Source organism: Nerophis ophidion, linkage group LG01, assembly GCF_033978795.1.
Source record: "Nerophis ophidion isolate RoL-2023_Sa linkage group LG01, RoL_Noph_v1.0, whole genome shotgun sequence".
Classification (NCBI taxonomy): domain Eukaryota; kingdom Metazoa; phylum Chordata; class Actinopteri; order Syngnathiformes; family Syngnathidae; genus Nerophis; species Nerophis ophidion.
This window is the reverse complement of record NC_084611.1, coordinates 45,144,766-45,166,771: the sequence shown is the minus strand read 5'-3', so window position 1 is coordinate 45,166,771 and position 22,006 is coordinate 45,144,766. Positions and strand designations below refer to the sequence as shown.

Below are 22,006 nucleotides of genomic sequence, written 5' to 3'. Positions count from 1 at the left end.
ATTAAGTAGGTGCACTTAACATGCACACTTAATGTGTGTACTTAAGTGCACTTAAATGGTGCACCTATTTGGTGTGGTTAATGTGTGAAATTAAGCACACTTAAATTGTGCACTTATTTTGCACAATTACTTTGTGCACTTACTGTATGTACTTAAGTGCGTTCAAACTGTGCACTTAACATATGCACCTAACTTTCTGTGAGTCAAGTGTGCACATAACTTGTTGTCCAAAGAAAAGAAAGGAATATATTAGTATTAGCGACATGTAGCAAGTTTCTCTGAGGAAGTGTTGGAATGAACAGCTTTTTGGTTTCCGCAGAAGTTTTGGGGATGTTCCACCCTGGGGACTGAGTGCACTCACTTTGACACTGACTGTCCTGGAGGAAGAAGCCCGGAGGACAGGTCGGGACACAGCGTCCCTGCAGCAGTGCGGACGGTGAAGGGCAGGACGTGCAGTGGTCCGCAGATGGGCTCACGCACTGCCAGCAGGACGGGTGACACTCTGGGTGGGAACACAGCACACAGAGTTCATGTGAGGTGAAGGAAAGGTGAGATATGGACAAAACAACATTGTTTATTTTCCCAATACAAAGGAGGAATAAGCAATACTGTAGCGGTGAATGGAGCAAAAAAACATGGTGAGGTGAGGTGAGGATGAGTCAGAACAGACCACTTCCAAGCATGGTCCACAGTCTGACGCAAAAGTAGACATTTTTATTCCTACAAAGTAGTTCAAAATTCTTCTTGGATGAAATGTTTATGAATTTTGTGAGCAGGGAGATATTCCGCAACAAAGAGAGACTGACGAGTCCGTCTCCTTGCTTCAAAGGAATGTAATCGTCCACAATAGGGGGGGGGGCATGTTTTTTCATTGTTTAGCAGATACTACATGTTATCTGAAAGATGTTGGTTACTAGAGATCCTCCTACAAAACATGGTGTTGTTCGTATTCCGCAACAAAAATAGACTGAAGAGTCTGTCTGCTTGGTACAAAGGAATGTAGTTGTCCACCATATGGAAATAACATGTTATTTCATAGTTTAGCAGATACTACATTTGTTATTTGAAAGACGTGGCTTACTAGAGATCCTCCTACAAAATATGGCGTTGTCGTATTCCGCAACAAAGATAGACTGCAGTCTGTCTGCTTGGTACAAAGGAATGTCATTGTCAACAATATGGGGGGGGAAACATGTTTTTTCATAGTTTAGCAGATACTACATTTGTTATCTGAAAGACGTGGGTTACTCGAGATCCTCCTACAAAACATGGTGTTGTTCGGATTCCGCAACAAAAATAGACTGAAGAGTCTGTCTGCTTGGTACAAAGGAATGTAGTTGTCCACCATATGGAAATAACATGTTATTTCATAATTTAGCAGATACTACATTTGTTATCTGAAAGACGTGGGTTACTAGAGATCCTCCTACAAAACATGGTGTTGTTTGTATTCCGCAACAAAAATAGACTGAAGAGTCTGTCTGCTTGGTACAAAGGAATGTAGTTGTCCACCATATGGAAATAACATGTTATTTCATAGCTTAGCAGATGCTACATCTGTTATTTGAAAGACGTGGCTTACTAGAGATTCTCCTACAAAACACGGTGTTGGTCGTATTCCACATGAAAGCTAGACTGCAGTCTGTCTGCTTGGTACAAAGGAATGTAATTGTCCACAATGTGGGGGGAAAAACATGTTTTTTCATAGTTTAGCAGATGCTACATCTGTTATTTGAAAGACGTGGCTTACTAGAGATCCCCCTACAAAATACGATGTTGGTCGTATTCCGCAAGAAAGCTTGACTGCAGAGTCACTTTCACCTGATTGTTGAAAGCATTTTGCATTCAGTTCCTTGTCAGAGTACTCAAAGTTTTGCAAAAACTATTTCAACTTTAGCTTCATTCTGCAATTTGGCTGCAAAGTCCAAGAGCGTTTAGGCAAAAAAGGTTTTGTGGGTGGAGAAGACATGTTGCTGGCTGCTTGCAAGAAGAAGTGGATGAAGACAAAATGGAGGCGCGTGCCATCATCCATGTTGCAGGAGCAGATTATTTCTGCAAATCTGGATTTGCGGTGACATTTTGATGACTTCTCAGCCCACCTTTAATGAGCTTTCAGGCTCACAGCTGCCACCCGCACCTGCTCTTGTCCGCTCTTTGTTCCTGGCGGATTATTGACTTGTCACCACAGATAGCACTCACTGGCTGCTGCTAGCATGCAAACAAACACGCAGAGTGCCGCTATCAGCGCTGGCAGGCGCTTACCACAAACACTTTTCCCCCACCACAAACAAACTTTTCTCTCTTTTTTAAAGCATAAACAGACTTTTCTCTTTTTTAATCAAAATACTTAAAAAACACAACAAAAGCACTTTATTTTAATCATAGACAGACTTTTATTTTATTTTATAAATAATGTAAGCAGACTTTTTTTTGACCATAAACAGACTTTTCTTTTCTTTTTGAAATAAATAAACAGACTTTTCTCCTTTTTGTTTACCACAAACAGACTTTTTTCTTTTTGTTAACCATAAAGACTAAAAAAAAATAAATGTAAATACTTTAAAAAATATATATATATTTTTTTAACCAAAGACAGACTTTTCTCGTTAAAACAAAAATAAAAATAAACAGACTTTTCTTTTGTACATAAAATAAACACACTTATTTTTTTAACAAATCCCACTTTTGTTTTTTTAACCATAGATAGACTTTTCTTTTCTTTTTTTAAATAAATAAACAGACTTTTCTCCTTTTTGTTTACCATAAACAGACTGTCGCCAACCATAAACAGACTTTTTTTCAACCAAAAACAGACTTTTTTTTTTAAGCACAGACTTTTTTTAGGTAACCATAAAGAAAATGGTGTCATTTTTTAACCATAAACAATTTTTCAAACCAAAAACAGACTTAAAAAATAAATAAATAAAAACAGACTTTTTTAAAACCATATACAAACCTTTTTCAAAACCATAAAAATACTTTTTTTGTTAATCATAAAGAAAAATACTTTTGTCTTTTTTAAAATCAATTCTTTTACCCAACATGAGAGTGACGGCAGGAAGAAATGCTGCTAACAAGCTAATGTTAGTGCTGTTCGACTGCAACTATGTCACAATGACAATAATGACAATAATGATGTTGTCATGATCCGTCTGTTTTCTCTTCACTCACACTTCAAACTGACATGTTGATCTTGATGTTAACAACAATATCTACTATAGCAACATCTACTTACTATCTATTATAGCAACATCTAACTGCATATTCAAAGTATACACAGCACTCTGCTTTCATGAAATCACAAAAATTGATAAACAGATTTTAGTAGACATTAGAGATGTTTTAATGAACTAACATTTGTATTTTTGTTAACGTAAAAAACGATTTTCTACAATCCTAGAAAAATATATTTTCGTAAACCTGAAACAAAACAAACCAAACAAAAAAAACAAAACATTGCAAGTGTTGTATAGTTTTGGTGTCTGACGGGTATCAAAACAGAAAGTTAACTTGACGTCACGTTCTCCTCTATTCTCCCTGCGGGCTGGTTCATCATGACACCATTATTAATATTTATAATAATAAATAGGTGCAAGACTACATAGATAATAATAATAATAATAATAATAATACATGTGTGAGAGCACAAAAATAATAATACAAATAATAATAGTAATACCAAATGTGTACGATAGTAGTCAGTGAAGTGAAGTGAATTATATTTATATAGCGCTTTTCTCTACTGACTCAAAGCGCTTTACATAGTGAAACCCAATATCTAAGTTACAGTGTGGGTGGCACTGGGAGCAGGTGGATAAAGTGTCTTGCCCAAGGACACAACGGCAGTGACTAGGATGGCGGAAGCGGGAATAAAATCTGCAACCCTCAAGTTGCTGGCACGACCACTCTACCAACCGAGCTATACCGCTTAGATAATAATAAATATGTGAGAGTACATAGATAATAATAACAATAATAATAAATATGTGAGTACGAAGATAATAATAATATGAATAATAATAAATGTGTGTGGGAGTACATAAATAATAAAATTAATAATAAATATGTAGAGTACATAGATAACATTAATAACAATAAAGATGTGCGAGTACATAGATAATAATAATAATAATAAATATGTGAGAGTAGATGGATAAGAAATATGTGAGAGTACATAGATAATAATAATAATAATAAATATGTGAGAGTACATAGATAATAATAATAATAATAAATATGTGAGTACGAAGATAATAATAATATTAACAATAATACATGTGTGTGAGAGTACAAAAGTAACAATATTAATAATAAATATGTAGAGTACATATATAATAATAATAATAATAAATATGTCAGTGTACATGTATAACATTAATAATAAATATGTGTGAGTGCATAGATAAAAATAATAATAATAATAATAATGAATATGTGAGAGTACATATATACTAATCTTATTATTATTAATAATACATGTGTGTGAGAGTACATAGATGATAATAATAATAATAATAATAAATATGTAAGAGTACATTGATAATAACAATGATATTAATAATAATAAATATGTGCAAGTACATTGCTAACAATAATATTAATAATAATAGATATGTACGAGTACATATATAATAATAATAAATAAGTGAGAGTAAATATAATAATAATATCAATAATAATACATGTGTGTGACAGAGCATAGACAATAATAATAAATGTTTGTACAGTAGATATAGAAACATGGAGGTGTCATCATGTGTATATTCTAGTAGACCCAACAACTAAGTGTTTTATTCTACTTATAAGTGCATTTAATTTTAAATAATTATACACTGTGTGTGTGTGTGTGTGTGTGTGTGTGTGTGTGTGTGTGTGTGTGTTAAAAAGAGTCTTGTGTCCATGCAGCAGATTTAAGAGGGGAACACATTTGAAGAAGGAGATCGTTGCTGACTTTTGTGCTGACTCAGCAAAAATGAGTAAAGTGGATCAACTTCAGTGCGCGCACGCGCGCGCGCGCACACACACACACACACACACACACACACACACACACACACACACACACACACACACACACACACACACACACACACACACACTTATTGAAGTCAATTGACTAAATGGATGTAAATTGACTAAACAGCGTCTCTGAAAGAAATGTAAAATTATATCTATAATCAATCTAGAAAGCCTTCTTGATTTAATGTAGCCCGCCACCTCATTTTAAGTTGTCCTACCGTTTCATTTTATATGTAATATTTTGTGATCCTACCATACCATTTATGTGGCCTACTATACCATTTATGTGGGCTGCCATTTTATTTATGTGGCCAACTATATAATTTATGTTGCCTGCCGCATCATTTTACATGGCCCACCACTTCATTTTTGTGTTTGGCCTTATCATTTTATGTGGTCCTACCATTTTAATTTTTATGTGGTCTACCATATCATTTTTGTGGCCTACCCTGTCATTTATGTGGCCAGCTACATCATTTTACATGGCCCGCCACATCATTTATGTGTTTGACCTTATCATTTTATGTTGTCCTACCATTTAATTTTTACGTGGGACTACCATATAATTTGTGTGGCCTACCCTGTCATTTATGTGGCCTACCATGTAATATTTTATGATCCTACCATATCATATACAGTATGTGGCCTACCATATAATTTATGTGGCCTGCCATTTCATTTATGTGGCTAACCATGTATTTTATGTTGCCTGTCACAACATTTTACATGTCCCATCACTTAATTTTTGTGGTTGGCCTTATCATCAACTTACCATTACATTTTTACGTGGCCTACCATGTAACTTATATGGCCTGCCACGTCATTTTACGGGGTCCTCCTGTGTTATTTACGTGGCCTGCCACTTTATTCATGCGGCTTGCCACTTTATTTTATGTGGACTGCCACAACATTGAATGATTCCGGCCCACCCCATCATTTAGTGTAATATTCTGCTGTATTTAAAGTGGCCCTACGAAGTGATTCAATTGTGATGTTGCTTTATTACGATGTTGTTACGATGTTAACATGTGCGATGTTACAATGTTGCAATGTTAATGATGTTGTAAGCCTTTGCAAAATGCTGTGGCGAGCCAGTATAAAATGATGTCACAGGCCTTCTTTAAATGACATGGTGGGTCACTATAACATGAAGTAACAGACTCCAATAAAAAATGTGGCAAACCACATTAAATGATGTGGTGGCGCAAGTTAAGATGACATCATTGGGTTGACCAAAATAACAATTTTGGACGGGCCAGATTTAAATGATGTGGCGGTCTCAAATAAAAATGTGGTGGGCCACAATAAAATGAAATAGCAGGGTATATTAAAATAATGTAGTGGACCAAAAGAACATTATTGTACAGGATGAATTAAGATGATGTGGCGGTCCATGTTAGAATGAGGTGGTGGGCCAATTTAAAGGATGTGAGATTTGCTCTCTGAGCTTTGAGTTTGACATTTGCACTTTAGAGGATCAAGAACTAAAAGGAGACGACGACTTATTTTCATCTTACAAGTGTTGTGACATGCAACCTGCTGTCATGGAACCAAGTCGAAACATGCCCATCTTGCCATATAAGTGTTGTTACAATGTTGTGAGTTGATGTTACAATGTTGTGTTGTGATGTTACAATGTTGTGAGTTGATGTTACAATGTTGTGTTGTGATGTTACAATGTTGTGAGTCGATGTTACAATGCTGTGAAGTGATGTTACAATGTTGTGAGTTGATGTTACAATGTTGTGTTGTGATGTTACAATGTTGTGAGTCGATGTTACAATGTTGTGTTGTGATGTTACAATGTTGTGTTGTGATGTCACAATGTTGTGAGTTGATGTTACAATGTTGTGTTGTGATGTTACAATGTTGTGTTGTGATGTTACAATGTTGTTTTGTGATGTTACAATGTTGTGAGTTGATGTTACAATGTTGTGTTGAGATGTTACAATGTTGTGATGATACAATGTTGTGATGTGATGTTACAATGTTGTGATGTTGCAATGTTTTGATGTTACAATGTTGTGAGTTGATGTTACAATGTTGGGATTTGATGTTACAATGTTGTGTTGTGATGTTACAATGCTGTGAGTTGATGTTACACTGTTGTGTTGTGATGTTACAACGTTGTGTTGTGATGTTACAATGTTGTGAGTCGATGTTACAATGTTGTGTTGTGATGTTACAATGTTGTGTTGTGATGTTACAATGTTGTGAGTTGATGTTACAATGTTGTGATGTGATGTTAAAATGTTGTTATGTAATGTTACAATGTTGTGATGTTACAATTTTACAATGTTGCGACATTACAATGTTGAGATGTTACAATGTTGTGAGTTGATGTTACAATGTTGTGATGTGATGTTAAAATGTTGTTATGTAATGTTACAATGTTGTGATGTTACAATTTTACAATGTTGCGACATTACAATGTTGAGATGTTACAATGTTATGATGTTACAATGTTGCAACGTTACAATGTTGAGATGTTACGATGTTGTGATGCTACAACGTTGTGATGTTACAATGCTGTGATGTAATGTTACAATGTTTTGGTGTTACAATGTTGCAATGTTATGATGTTACAATGTTGCGGCGTTACAAAGTTGAGATGTTACAATTTTGTGATGTTACAATGTTGTGATGTGATATTACAATGTTGCGATTTTACAATGTTGCAATGTTACAATGTTGCAATTTGACAATGTTGCCATTTTACAATGTTGTGATGTCACAATGTTGTGATGTCACAATGTTGCTATGAGATGTTACAATGTTGTGATGTAATGTTACAATGTTGTGATGTTACAATGTTGTGATGTTCCAATGTTGTAACGTTACAATGTTGAGATGTTACAATGTTGTGATGTAACAATTTTGTGATGTGATGTTACAATGTTGCGATGTCATGTTACAATGTTGCAATTTTACAATGTTGCGATTTCACAATGTTGTGATGTTACAATGTTGTGATGTTACAATGTTGAGATGTTACAATGTTGTGATGTTACAATATTGCGATGTGATGTTACAATGTTGCAATGTGATGTTACAATGTTGTGATGTTACAATGATGCAATGTGATGTTACAATGTTGTGATGTTACAGTGTTGTGGTGTTACAATGTTGTCATAATACAATGTTGTGATTTTGCAATGTTGTGATGTTACAATGCTGCGACGTTACAATGTTGAGATGTTACAATGTTGTGATGTGATGTTACAATGTTGCGATGTCATGTTACAATGTTGTGATGTGATGTTACAATGTTGTGATGTTACAATGTTGTGATGTGATGTTACAATATTGCGATGTGATGTTACAATGATGCAATGTGATGTTGCAATGTTGTGATATTACAATGTTGCGATGTTACAATGTTGTGATGCTACAGTGTTGTGGTCTTACAATGTTGTCATAATACAATGTTGTGATGTTGCAATGTTGTGATGTTACAATGTTGCAACGTTACAATGTTGAGATGTTACAATGTTGTGATGTAACAATGTTGTGATGTGATGTTACAATGTTGCGATGTGATGTTACAATGTTATATTACAATGTTGCAATTTTACAATGTTGCGATTTTACAATGTTGTGATGTTACAATGTTGAGATGTTACAATGTTGTGATGTGATGTTACAATATTGCGATGTGATGTTACAATGTTGCAATGTGATGTTACAATGTTGTGATGTTACAATGATGCAATGTTACAATGATGCGATGCTCCAGTGTTGTGGTGTTACAATGTTGTCATAATACAATGTTGTGATGTTGCAATGTTGAGATGTCACAATGTTGTGGCGTTACAATGTTGTGGCGTTACAATGTAGTGGCGTTAGAATGTTGTGGCAATACAATGTTGTGGTGTGATGTTGTGAGGAGTTAAGTGTAAAAAACAAACATATTGTGTTGCTGACTAAATGAGCTGCAAAGAGGAAGTTTCCTCCTAAATGTTTTCTATTTTAGTGAGAACACTTCAATCTCCTTCCTCTGTTGGTGTCCTGCTTAGGGCGGCCGAGGAAAAAAGTGTGTCTGTGTGTGTGTGTAATGTTCCCATTCCACACAGCAACAATTCCACCCTCACAAAGAAGACAATTTGCCATCCCAGCGAATCGACACACACATTAATTAGGAAAATGTGTTTTGTTCACGTTGGGTGTTAGAGGTTGACTACAGCCGCGGGGGACGTGAATCTGTCAAATGTGTTTCTGCATACAATCTCACCAACAAGGTACAACAATATGGAGGCTCAAATAGGACAAAATAAAAAATTTAATACATCCCTGTCAGTCATTCACGAACAAGGAAGGGGCGAGGGTCACCACTTTGTCAACAAATACCAGACCAAATTGTTTCTCAAGCAGCTATTGCATGGAATTGAAGGATTTCATCATATACGCTCCGTAATATCATCAAAAGGTTCAGAGAATGTGGAGAAATCACTGCACGTAACATTGAATGTCTCTGACCTTGGATCCCTCAGACGTTACTGCACCAAAAAGCCACATCAATGTGTAAAGGATATCACCACATGGGCTCAGGAACACTTCATAAAACCACTGTCAGTAACTACAGTTGTTCGCAACATCTGTAAGTGCAAGTTAAAACTCTACTATGCAAAGCCACGGCCTTTTATCAACAAAACCCAGAAACGCCGCCGGCTTCGCTGGACCGATGCAAAGTGGAAAAGGGTTCTGTGGTCTGACGAGTCCACATTTCAAATTGTTTTTGGAAACTGTGGACATCGGAGAGGAAAAGAACCATGGGGACTGTTGTAGGGTAAAAGTGTGGTAGTCAGCATGTGTGATGGTATGGGGGTGTATTAGTGATTGTTGTAGGGTGAAAGTGTTGTAGGCAGCATGTGTGATGGTATGGGGGTGTATAGTGGCCAAGGAATGGCTAACTTACACATCTGTGAATGCACCATTAATGCTGAAAGGTACATACATTTTGGAGCAACATATGTTGTCATCTAAGCAACCTTATCAAGAAGGTGTGGTCGTGTTGTGTTCACCTGTGCAGGTGTGATCGACGTCAAGGAAGCTGCGAGCGGGACAGTCGGCCATGCAGACGCCGTGTCTGAGGCCGCGCGACTGCGGCGCCATCACCTCCTCCGGCTTGAGGCAGCCCACGCAGTCGGACGCCAGCGGGCCCACGCAGGAGCGACATGACGGGTGACAATCTGCACACGCACACACACACACACACACACACACACACACACACACACACACACACACACACACACACACACACACACACACACACAGTGTCAGGTGTGTGTGCGTTTGTCAAAGTGACATATGGGGACATTTTTATGAAATTTCACCTTACATATGAGGACCTGTTGAAATATGGGGACATTTTCCATGTCCCCATATTTCCCGCAATGCTATCGTGTTCTACACCCTCCCAGCATGTTCCCAGACCAAAAATCTCTAAAGTCTTCATTTGTCAAATTTTCAGAAAAAGTGTGTGAAAGTGTGTTTAATTTTTTTGCTCACCTTCGATTTTGCCCCTAGTGGCCATCTTTGCTATTATGACACACACACACACACACTTGTCCTCATATGTCATATGTCCTCATATGTCATGTGGGTCAGAAACTCACACACTCCAACATTTTGAAAAACATCTAACCATTACAGCAATAAACATACTCTTGAATTCTGAATCAAATAACAACACATTTTCAACTGATCTGATGATCTCATCCTTTTTAGTGTTAGTTTTATCTATTAATTTGGTTTATCTGGAGATGATTTGGGCTAGACAATTAGTAATAAAGGGATTATGGTGATGATTTAATTTGTTTGATTCAGTATTTTACTGTATTGGACTTTTTGCTATTCTGTTGACTAAAATACAATGCCGCACAATAATTGCTTTAAATGTGCCTGAAATGTAGGTTTTTGCATAAAAAAACAACAACCTTCAACCTTGATTGAGACAAAGGCAATAATTCAAATGCAATTCAAACTACACACAGTATTTAATATTTTCAAATGGTTACAATAGCACATTATTTGGGTATTTTTATCTTTGGGGCAAATTTAGGATTAATATGGGGATTGTTTTTGGAGGTATTCACTTTACATGGTGTTCAAGATGGTTACTTCCGCCCACTCTGAAGAGTCTCGGCGTCTGATTGGTCCAATTTTCAGTTAGGCGCCGCCTGATTGGCCACTGGACGATGTCTGCTCCTAACAGAGGGCTAAATCACTAGTTAACTATTTTCATCATGGAAGTTATACAGCTCATGTATCACACTTAATATTGAATATATATATAAAAAGGGTTTTCCAAAAGGACCATTTATAATCGAAATACACAACTTCACACACGATTTTGAGCACAACAGAGCGCTCAGTGAACAGCACTTCCGGGACCTGCATCACCGGAGGGGGACATCTATCTTGGCCACAAACAATCTTTGACAGTCTTCGACAGCATGGTTGAATCAGGTGAGCATAAAATGGAGTTTAACGTAATTAAATAGACCAATGTTTTTTAACATAGGAAAATAGTTCATTATAAACAACAGTTAAATGTTGTTGTTATTAATTGCAATCAGATTTGATTTTATGAGGTTAAATTAAGCATTTCAGTTCTGGGCCAAGGCCAAGGCATTTAACATTTTTTTTTTAAAGTTGCATGGAAGATTATATGTAGCAGTGATTGTCACACACACACTAGGTGTGGTGAAATTATTCTCTCCATTTGACCCATCACCCTTGATCACTATGCTAGTAAACCTTTTCTTAATTTTAAACAAGACAGACTAGAGTTCTTCAAATTGTTTATACTTTTTCTCAAATACAAATATTTCAAGCTGATAAGCACTGTGGAGTTGGCATGTTACTGATATTGTTACATTAGTACTTTGTTTGAGAAGCTTCATGTCTGCATTGAGCCTAAATTTAACAGTTTTTGAAGGGTTTAGTTCTTTGTTTTATTTCTGTGTCACTGACTTTTTTCATTTTTATGTGTGGATTTGTTAGGCGCATCAACACATGAAATAGACATCGTGTCCAAAAGAAGAGCGAGACGTAATCCTGAGGCTGAAGCCACCGAGTTTATTTGATCTGGATGTGACAAGTCTTGTTTTAAGGCCCAGTGGATCAATGATTGGAAAGGTATGTCTTGTTATGTATCATATCAATGGTAACTGTATCAACATCTCATTTGGATCATTTCCTTACAGTCTAATAGAGGTTGTATTATATGGCTTTAATTAGAAGTGTTTGGAATAACAGCGTTCCACGTCCCAAGAGCTAGCTTCTGTAGCCGAGGATCGGACCGCCAAGTGCCCTGCCTTCGGCTGCCGCCCAGCTCACAATGCACCTGACCTCTATGGCCCCTCGGAGTCTTGTTCACGAGTGGGGGAAGAGTGGATCGTGAGATCGACAGGCGGATCGGTGCGGCGTCTTCAGTAATGCGGACGTTGTATCGATCCGTTGTGGTGAAGAAGGAGCTGAGCCGGAAGGCAAAGCTCTCAATTTACCGGTCGATCTACGTTCCCATCCTCACCTATGGTCATGAGCTTTGGGTCATGACCGAAAGGATAAGATCACGGGTACAAGCGGCCGAAATGAGTTTCCTCCGCCGTGTGGCGGGGCTCTCCCTTAGAGATAGGGTGAGAAGCTCTGCCATCCGGGAGGAACTCAAAGTAAAGCCGCTGCTCCTCCACATGGAGAGGAGCCAGATGAGGTGGTTCGGGCATCTGGTCAGGATGCCACCCGAACGCCTCCCTAGGGAGGTGTTTAGGGCACGTCCAACCGGTAAGAGGCCACGGGGAAGACCCAGGACACTTTGGGAAGATTATGTCTCCCGGCTGGCCTGGGAACGCCTCGGGATCCCCCGGGAAGAGCTACACGAAGTGGCTGGAGAGAAGGAAGTCTGGGTTTCCCTGCTTAGGCTGCTGCCACCGCGACCTCACCTCGGAAAAGCGGAAGATGATGGATGGATGGATGGATGGTATAACAGCGGTATATGAAAACGATGTTACTAATGCTGTTACTTTTACCGGTAACGAGTAATCTAATAACTTTTATGTACGCTACAACGCTGTTACGATGCGTTTTATGTAATCTGGCATGCTACTTTTGATGTGATTGTATGTCAACAAGACAGCGTTAGAAGCACAAAAGGTTTAGTGCAGTAATATCTTTTTACTAATGAAAGCAACCCCCGGAAGTAATTACGAACACGATATCAAATAGAAAGAGGCCTCATCCACACGCAAACAAAAACATTCAACAGAACTATCTTAACTGCCACTGCTAAGCTAAAAAATACAGCTGAACTATTTTGCTATGTCTGGGCGCTGACGTCCCACGTCACTTGGCAAAAGGCACAGCTTTTTAAAGGCACACACACACTCTGCTCTCATGAAATGTCTCTCAACTGCATATGCTAGATATTTAAAACTTTTCTTTTTCAAGTAACACATTAATTACAAACCCCGTTTCCATATGAGTTGGGAAATTGTGTTGGATGTAAATCCAAACGGAATAATTTTTTTTACAAATAATAATTAACTTAGAATTTCATGGCTGCAACACGTGCCAAAGTAGTTGGGAGAGGGCATGTTCACCACTGTGTTACATCACCTTTTCTTTCAACAACACTCAATAATCGTTTGAACTGAGGAAACTAATTGTTGAAGCTTGGAAGGTGGAATTCTTTCCCATTCTTGTTTTATGTAGAGCTTCAGTCCTTCAACAGTCCGGGGTCTCCTCTGTCGTATTTTACGCTTCATAATGCACCACACATTTTTGATAGGACTGTAGGTCGGCCAGGAAAGTACCTGCACTCTTTTTTTATGAAGCTGAACACGTGCTGAATGTGGCTTGGCATTGTCTTGCTGAAATAAGCAGGGGCGCACATGAAAAAGTCGGCGCTTAAATGGCAGCAAATGTTGTTCCAAACAGATGGGTAACTTACAGATGTGTAAGTTACCCATGCCTTGGGCACTAATGCACCCCCATACCATCACAGATGCTGGCTTTTCAACTTTGCGTCGATAACAGTCTGGATGGTTCGCTTCCCCTTTGGTCCGGATGAAACGGTGTCGAATATTTCCCCCAAAAATTTGAAATGTGGGCTCGTTAGACCACAGAACACCTTTCCACTTTGCATCAGTCCATCTTAGATGATCTCGGGCCCAGAGAAGCCGGCGGCGTTTTTGGATGTTGATAATTGGCTTTCGCTTTGCATAATAGAGCTTTAACTTGCACTTACAGATATAGCAACAAACTGTATTTAGTGACAGTGGTTTTCTGAAGTGTTCCTGAACTCATGTGGTGATATCCTTTAGAGATTGATGTCGGTTTTTGATACAGTGCCGTCTGAGGGATCGAAGGTCACGGTTATTCAATGTTAGTTTCCAGACATGCCGGTTACGTGGAGTGATTTCTCCAGATTCTCTGAACCTTTTGATGATATCATGGAGCGTAGATGTTGAAATCAGTAAATTTCTTGCAATTGCACTTTGAGAAACGTTGTTCTTAAACTGTTTGACTATTTGCTCACGCAGTTGTGGACAAAGGGGTGTACCTCGCCCCATCCTTTCTTGTGAAAGACTGAGCATTTTTTGGGAAGCTGTTTTTATAGCCAATCATGGCACCCACCTGTTCCCAATTAGCCTTCACACCTGTGGGATGTCCCAAATAAGTGTTTGATGAGCATTTCTTAACTTTATCAGTATTTATTGCCACCTTTCCCAACTTGTTTGTTGCGTGTTGCTAGCATCAAATTCTAAAGTTAATGATTATTTGCACCAAAAAAATGTTTATCAGAGTGAACATCAAATATGTTGTCTTTGTAACATATTCAACTGAATATGGCTTGAAAATGATTTGCAAATCATTGTATTCTGTTTATATTTACATCTAACACCATTTCCCAACTCATATGGAAACGGGGTTTGTACTTAATTTTATAATTATTTACATTTATGAAAGAGTAATTCTGTTTGTAATTGAATTTTTAGTCAAGTAACGACTATTATTATTCCTTTTTAAAACAGATATTCCAAACATTGTTAATTGATAAACTGTTTTATCAGGATATGGTGTATTTGCTCTTGCATCAATTTAAAAAGGTTCTTTTGTGGTCGAGTACCGAGGGAAGTTCATCTCAAGACATGAGCGGGACAAGAGACAGAAACCCTCTATAAATATCTTTACTATTTATCTGGCATTATATGCTCATAATGTTAACAACAAAAAGTGCTGATAATGTTATAATTAACAAGTTCTAACATTATTTTTATGTGTTTTGTTGCAGACACCAACTGTTGATGTTCTATCTCAACATTCTCCAGATTCATGTGACCGATAAACCGACTTCATCCCTCCAACAGGTTATTACTTGACTATTTTACTATCCATCCATCCATCCATTTTCTACTACCTGTCCCTTTTTTGGGTTGGCGGGGTGTGCTTGAGCCTATCTGAGCTGCATTCGGGCGGAAGGCGGAGTACACCCTGGACAAGTCGCCACCTCATTACACGGCCAACACAAATAGACAACATTTACACTCACATTCACACACTAGGGCCAATTTAGTGTTGCCAATCAACCTATCCCCAGGTGCATGTCTTTGGAGGTATGATGAAGCCGGAGTACCCGGAGGGAACCCACGCAGTCACGGGGAGAACATGCAAACTCCACACAGAAAGATCACGAGCCCAGGATTTAACTCAGGACTACTCAGGACCTTCGATTTGTGACGCACATGCACTAACCCCTGTTCCACTGTGCTGCCCTATATCTGCTAAAAACTTGACACAACCTATTCTTCAAAAGACATTTAATCCTTTTAACCTCTCACAGATCAGTTTATATGACAACATTTTTTAAGCGTACATCCATGTTAGTCTGTGGAATTTACAACTCATGTTTAGCAAAACAGGAGATGTTACAGGTCAGCAACATGAATTCTATATGTGATCACTCGTCATGTACTCATATTGTTTGAACTAAAAAAGACTTCAGTGTGTTTCATATAAGGTCCTCATATTTTTCTGAACCACATTAGTGTGTGTTACAATGTTTAATTCAAAGCTTTAAAATGAGTGTTTCAATCCAGGTCCTCATATTTTCTGAACCACATTTTAGTGAATGTTACATTCTTAAATAATAGTCTAAGAGCTAAAACGCTATAATAATCTTTACTGTTTATGTAGAATTATATGCTCAGAATATTATCAACCAAAAGTGGTTGTTAATGTTATAATTAATTAGTTCTGACATTATATTTTTGTGTTTTGTTGCAGACACCAACTGTTGGGGTTCTATCTCAACATTCTCCAGATTCAGATGTGAGCGATAAACCGACTTCATCCCTCCAACAGGTTATTACAAGTCTATTTTTACTATATCTGCTCTAAATGTGACCCAACCTATATTTTAAAAGACATTTATTAATTTTAATCTCTCACAGATCAGTTTATATGACAACATTTTCGTAAGGGTACATCCATGTTAGTCAGTAAGGAGTTTGGAACTCATGTTTAGCAAAACAGGAGATGTTACAAGTCAACAACATACATTCTACATGTGACCACTCGTCATGTCCTTATATTGTTTGAACCAAGAAAGACTTAGGTGTGTTTCATATAAGGTCCTCATATTTTCTAAACCAGATTAGTGTGTGTTACAATGTTAATGTCCAAGCTTTAAAATGAGTGTCTCAATTCAGGTCCTCATATTTTCTGAACCCGATTTTAGTGTGTTTTATATTCTTAATTAATTGTCTAAGAGCTGAAACTCTGTAATAATCTTTACTATTTATCTGGCATTGTATGCTGAGAGTTTCATCAACAAAAAGTGCTGATAATGTTATAATTAATTAGTTCTGACATTATATTTTTGTGTTTTGTTGCAGAAACCAACTGTTGAGGTTCCATCTCAACATTCTCCGGATTCAGATGTGAGCCATTAACTGACTTCATCCCTCCAACAGGTTATTACATGTCTATTTTTACTATATCTGCTCTAAATTTGACCCAACCTATATTTTGAAAGACATTTATTTATTTTAATCTCTCACAGATCAGTTTATATGACAACTTTTTCGCAAGGGTACATCCATGTTAGTTAGTAGAAAGTTTAGAACTCATGTTTAGCAAAATAGGAGATGTTACAAGTCAACAACATAAATTCTACATGTGAGCACTCGTCATGTCCTTATATTGTTTGAAGCAAGAAAGACTTAGGTGTGTTTCATATAAGGTCCTCATATTTTCTGGACCAGAAAATGTGTGTTACAATGTTAATGTCAAAGCTTTAAAATGAGTGTCTCAATTCAGGTCCTCATATTTTCTGAACCAGATTTTTGTGTGTGTTACATTCTTAATGAATTGTCTAAGAGCTGAAACTCTGTAATAATCTTTACCCTTTATCTGGCATTGTATGCTCAGATTTTTATCAACAAAAAGTGGTGAGAATGTTATAATTAATTAGTTATGACATTATATTTTTGTGTTTTGTTGCAGAAACCAACTGTTTGAGGTTCTATCTCAACATTCTCTAGATTCAGATGACAGCCATAAACCGACTTCATCCCTCCAACAGGTTATTACATGTCTATTTTTACTATATCTGCTCTAAATTTGACCCAACCTATATTTTGAAAGACATTTATTAATTTTAATCTGTCACAGATCAGTTTACATGACAACATTTTCGTAAGGGTACATCCATGTTAGTCAGTAGGGAGTTTGGAACTCATGTTTAGCAAAACAGGAGATGTTACAAGTCAACAACATAAATTCTACATGTGAGCACTCGTCATGTCCTCATATTGTTTGAACCAAGAAAGACCTAGGTGTGTTTAATATAAGGTCCTCATATTTTCTGAATCAGATTAGTGTGTGTTAAAATGTTAATGTCAAAGCTTTAAAATGAGTGTTTCAATTCAGAAAATGCAGTGCCTCTTGTTTACAGCCGGTTTCTGCAGCGCTGTTTTCATTGATCAAAGTATTTTTTCGGTGGTCGTGTTTTTGGTACATAACTTGTAAATAGTGCGCAAATAATAGGCTATATATATATATATAAATACATTCAAACCCCGTTTCCATATGAGTTGGGAAATTGTGTTAGATGTACATATAAACAGGATACAATGATTTGCAAAGAATTTTCAACCCCAATTCTGTTGAATATGCTACAAAGACAACATATTTGATGTTAAAACTGCTAAACATTTTTTTTGCAAAGAATTTAGGGATTTTACCATCTACGGTCCGTAAAATTATCAAAAAGTTCAGAGAATCTGGAGAAATCACTGCACGTAAGCGATGTACTGCATTAAAAACCGACATCAGTGTGTAAAAGATATCACCACATGGGCTCAGAAATACTTCAGAAAACCACTGTCAGTTACTACAGTTGGTCGCTACATCTGTAAATGCAAGTTAAAACTCTACTATGCAAAGCAAATGCCATTTATCAACAACACAGAGGAACGCCGCGGGCTTCGCTGGGCCCGAGCTCATCTAAGATGGACTGATGCAAAGTGGAAAAGTGTTCTGTGGTCTGACGAGTCCACATTTCAAATTATATATGGAAATTGTGGACGTGGTGTTCTCCGGAACAAAGAGGAAAATAACCATCCGGCGCAAAGTTCAAAAGCCAGCATGTGTGATGGTATGGGGGTGTATTAGTGCCCAAAGCATGGGTAACTTACACATCTGAGAAGGCACCATTAATGCTGAATGGTCCATACAGGTTTTGGAGCAACATATGTTGTCATCCAAGCAACATTATCATGGACGCCCCTGCTTATTTCAGCAAAACAATGCCAAGCCACGTGTTACAACAGCGTGTCTTCGTAGTAAAAGAGTGCGGGTACTTTCCTGGCCCGCCTGCAGTCCAGACATGTCTCCCATCGAAAATGTGTAGCGCATTATGAAGCGTAAAACACGACAACTTAAGCTGTACATCAAGCAAGAATGGTAAAGAATTCTACTTTCAAAGCTTCAACAATTAGTTTCCTCAGTTCCCAAACGTTTATTGAGTGTTGTTAAAAGAAAATGTGATGTAACACAGTGGTGAACATGCCCTTTCCCAACTACTTTGTCACGTGTTGCAGCCATGAAATTCAAAGTTAATTATTATTTGCAAAAAAAAAAAAGTTTGAGTTTGAACATCAAATATGTTGTCTTTGTAATGCTTTCAATTGAATATGGGTTGAAAAGGATTTGCAAATCATTGTATTCAGTTTATATTTACATCTAACACAATTTCCCAACTTTTATGGAAACGGGGTTTGTATATATATTAGGGCTGGGCAATGACTAAAATTTTTAATCGAAGTTAATTGCACTATTTCTCTTATTAATCGCGATTAAATGCATTGTATACGCAAAGCCCAATAATGAATTCAAAAGTAGTGTGTAGTGCACCTTTATTGGAATATTCTCCCACATGAACAAAAGCGCCAAAACATTTGTTGTGCAAACACAATTTAAATCAGTCCTTGTTAAACAGTAGCAGTTAAATAGCATATTTGATGAAAATCAACTCCAAAAATGTAAATACAAACATTTAAGCTTATTGCCACTGCCAGGGTATTTAAGTTATCCTGTTTGTTATGGAAAATAAATATAATCTACATACAAATCTCTGAGCCACAATCATAACATCTGAACAGGCAATTTCTGAGGTAACAGCAGAAACATTTTTTTTTATCAGGGATCTTATGTTTAAAAAACTTATATTATAGGTAGTGGCCTGTTTTAGGGAATTTTTGATCAAATTATCCGTAGTAGCACTATTAATAATGTTGTGTTTATTCTGCGTAGTGGACTTAAAATAATTATGACCATATCTGTTTGCTTGGTGCTTTGATAAACTGAACACATATACATGGTACTATATTGTGATGTTATGAGCCAGGGGAAAAAAGAACTACCCTACCCAGCATGCAACAGGAGTGACGAGCATGCGCGGTAGCCCGGTATAGGTTGTGTCGCCATGACGGCATCTTGTATGTTGTGATATGCACGCTCTGAAAGCAAACGTTAAGAACTCAGCCAACACTCCTGGTCTGCATTATTGATAAATAGACAGACAACACATACTCCGCTGCTTCACAAAGCACAATATGTTAAATGTTTACTTTTACAGTTTTCTAATTCTTCCTTTCAGATTGACAGCAGGACAAATCGCTGGAAGTGGGTATGTCTCAAGCTTCTTCCACTTGGTCCACTCTAAAGCGGGGTAAATAAATAATCCACATCATTTACTAGAATATTATATTACGTTTTGCACCTTTTCACTGTGTTATAGTCATTTTTCCTTCAGTAAGAAATTGTATTTTGTCTCCTTTATGACAGCTGCAAAGGGGAAGAAGTGGAAGCAGTTGAATGACACATGTTGCATTTTGTAACTGGCAACAAAGTACCAGGTAAAAAAGATTGTGAAGCCTGCCTCCATAAAGAACTAGTAGCTCTACAGGACAGAGATTGGCTTGCCATCAAGTACTACATCCAAAACAGAATTATATTAAAAAAAGGGAAAAAAAATGTTTTCCCACATCTTCTGTGGTAGTTTGAGTATGTTACCAGCAATTAAAAAAGCAAAATAAACAGCAAGCGTTTTGTATTTATTCCAGATAATTCTTAGCGACAAAATCCACAAAAACAATTCAGTTACACTTAGTCGACAATTACATTTTTACCCAGGTTTCTTTTGAACTCTTCTTGGTTTTAGATTACAGTAGCATGGGATTGGGATTTTTTTTTAAATGACAACACATCAACTAAACCAACTCAGGTGGTTTTGTTAAGTCCCTGATGTCATTAGCCTCATATGTCACATGAACCTGAAATCTTAAACACTCTGTGACGTCATGGTTGTCATATGTCACATAAACTTGAAATCTTAAACACTCTGTGACGTCATGGTTGTCATATGTCACATGAACCTGAAATCTTAAACACTCTGTGACGTCATGGTCGTCATATGTCACATAAACTTGAAATCTTAAACACTCTGGTCTTCATTTGTCACCTAAACCTGACAAGTCCTCATATGTACCATAAAAATCAGGTTCATAAAAAAACAAAAGAGTTGCAAAAATCTCAATAGACCACTGTGTTTCTAAAATTCTGGTTCACTAACCGTCTGATTCCCAGGCCTGCAGGACCATTGGAAAGGCATGTCCCCATATGTCACGTTTTTGTCATAAGTCCTCATATGTCACCCAAACACGTATGTGTGTGTACACTCACTTTGGCAGGTGTGTGTATGTGTGTGTGTATACACTCACTGTGACAGGTGTGTGCGTGCGGGTAGAGTCCTTGGCCACAGGTGTGCACACACTGCCCCTGGTGAAGGAGGAGGGCAGGTGCACAGGTGGTGCAGTGGGACGCTGCCACACCCCAGCATGACGCACAGGAGCTGTGACACCCTGAACATGGACGTCAAACACAGCTCATTAAAGTCATACTTCATCCCTTTGCAATGTAGTCAGCTGGAAACCATGGAACGTGCCACTCTAGGTAGAAACTGGCGGTGTGATCAAATATGGAATTGCCTCCAAACACACTTTAAGATATTCAATTCTACAGCCGTTTGGATAGACAGTGCACCCCCCCCCCCCCCCCCCCCCCCCCCAATTCGTCAAGTTTCACGTAAACCAAATTAATTTTTTGTTTTTTCAGAGATTTTTTCAAACAATTATGATTTAGACTCGGGATAAAGACGAATCGCAATTTGATTATTTTTGCGCACTCCAATTCCAAAGTGGTTGTACTCCTGGAGAAGATGGTGGATTATGTTGTTGTTGTTTTTTTTTAACATGCACATGCGTCATGGCCAATTGTTTTATATATTATAAAATGAATAAATAGATCAATTAAATAATAAATAAAGAATAAATACAATTAAAAATCCCAAATGTTGAATCTTTTTTTTTTCATAAAATAGATAATAAATAAATAATAGACAAATATATACAATTACATC

At 37.4% G+C, this 22,006-nt stretch overlaps 1 protein-coding gene and 1 long non-coding RNA gene across 3 annotated transcripts in view; one reads left to right on the top strand and one right to left on the bottom strand.

The window, feature by feature from the left end:
• fras1 (Fraser extracellular matrix complex subunit 1) overlaps nucleotides 1-22,006 on the bottom strand; it is a 278,952-nt gene that overhangs the window by 153,737 nt on the left and 103,209 nt on the right. Inside the window, exons 16-18 of the mRNA XM_061904877.1 lie at nucleotides 21,309-21,449; nucleotides 10,041-10,208; nucleotides 362-502 (exon numbers count right to left, since the gene is read on the bottom strand). Of these exons, the coding sequence (XP_061760861.1) occupies nucleotides 362-502; nucleotides 10,041-10,208; nucleotides 21,309-21,449 (450 nt within the window). The remainder of the gene's footprint in view (nucleotides 1-361; nucleotides 503-10,040; nucleotides 10,209-21,308; nucleotides 21,450-22,006) is intronic.
• On the top strand, nucleotides 10,340-20,669 carry LOC133555360 (uncharacterized). Of its 2 annotated transcripts, XR_009807333.1 has the most exons (8): nucleotides 10,340-11,490; nucleotides 12,028-12,162; nucleotides 15,317-15,392; nucleotides 16,309-16,386; nucleotides 16,920-16,997; nucleotides 17,530-17,608; nucleotides 20,186-20,257; nucleotides 20,374-20,669. It is a non-coding gene; the product is annotated as an uncharacterized LOC133555360 (long non-coding RNA). The 2 variants fall into 2 exon arrangements; XR_009807332.1 differs by having other exon boundaries at nucleotides 10,340-12,162.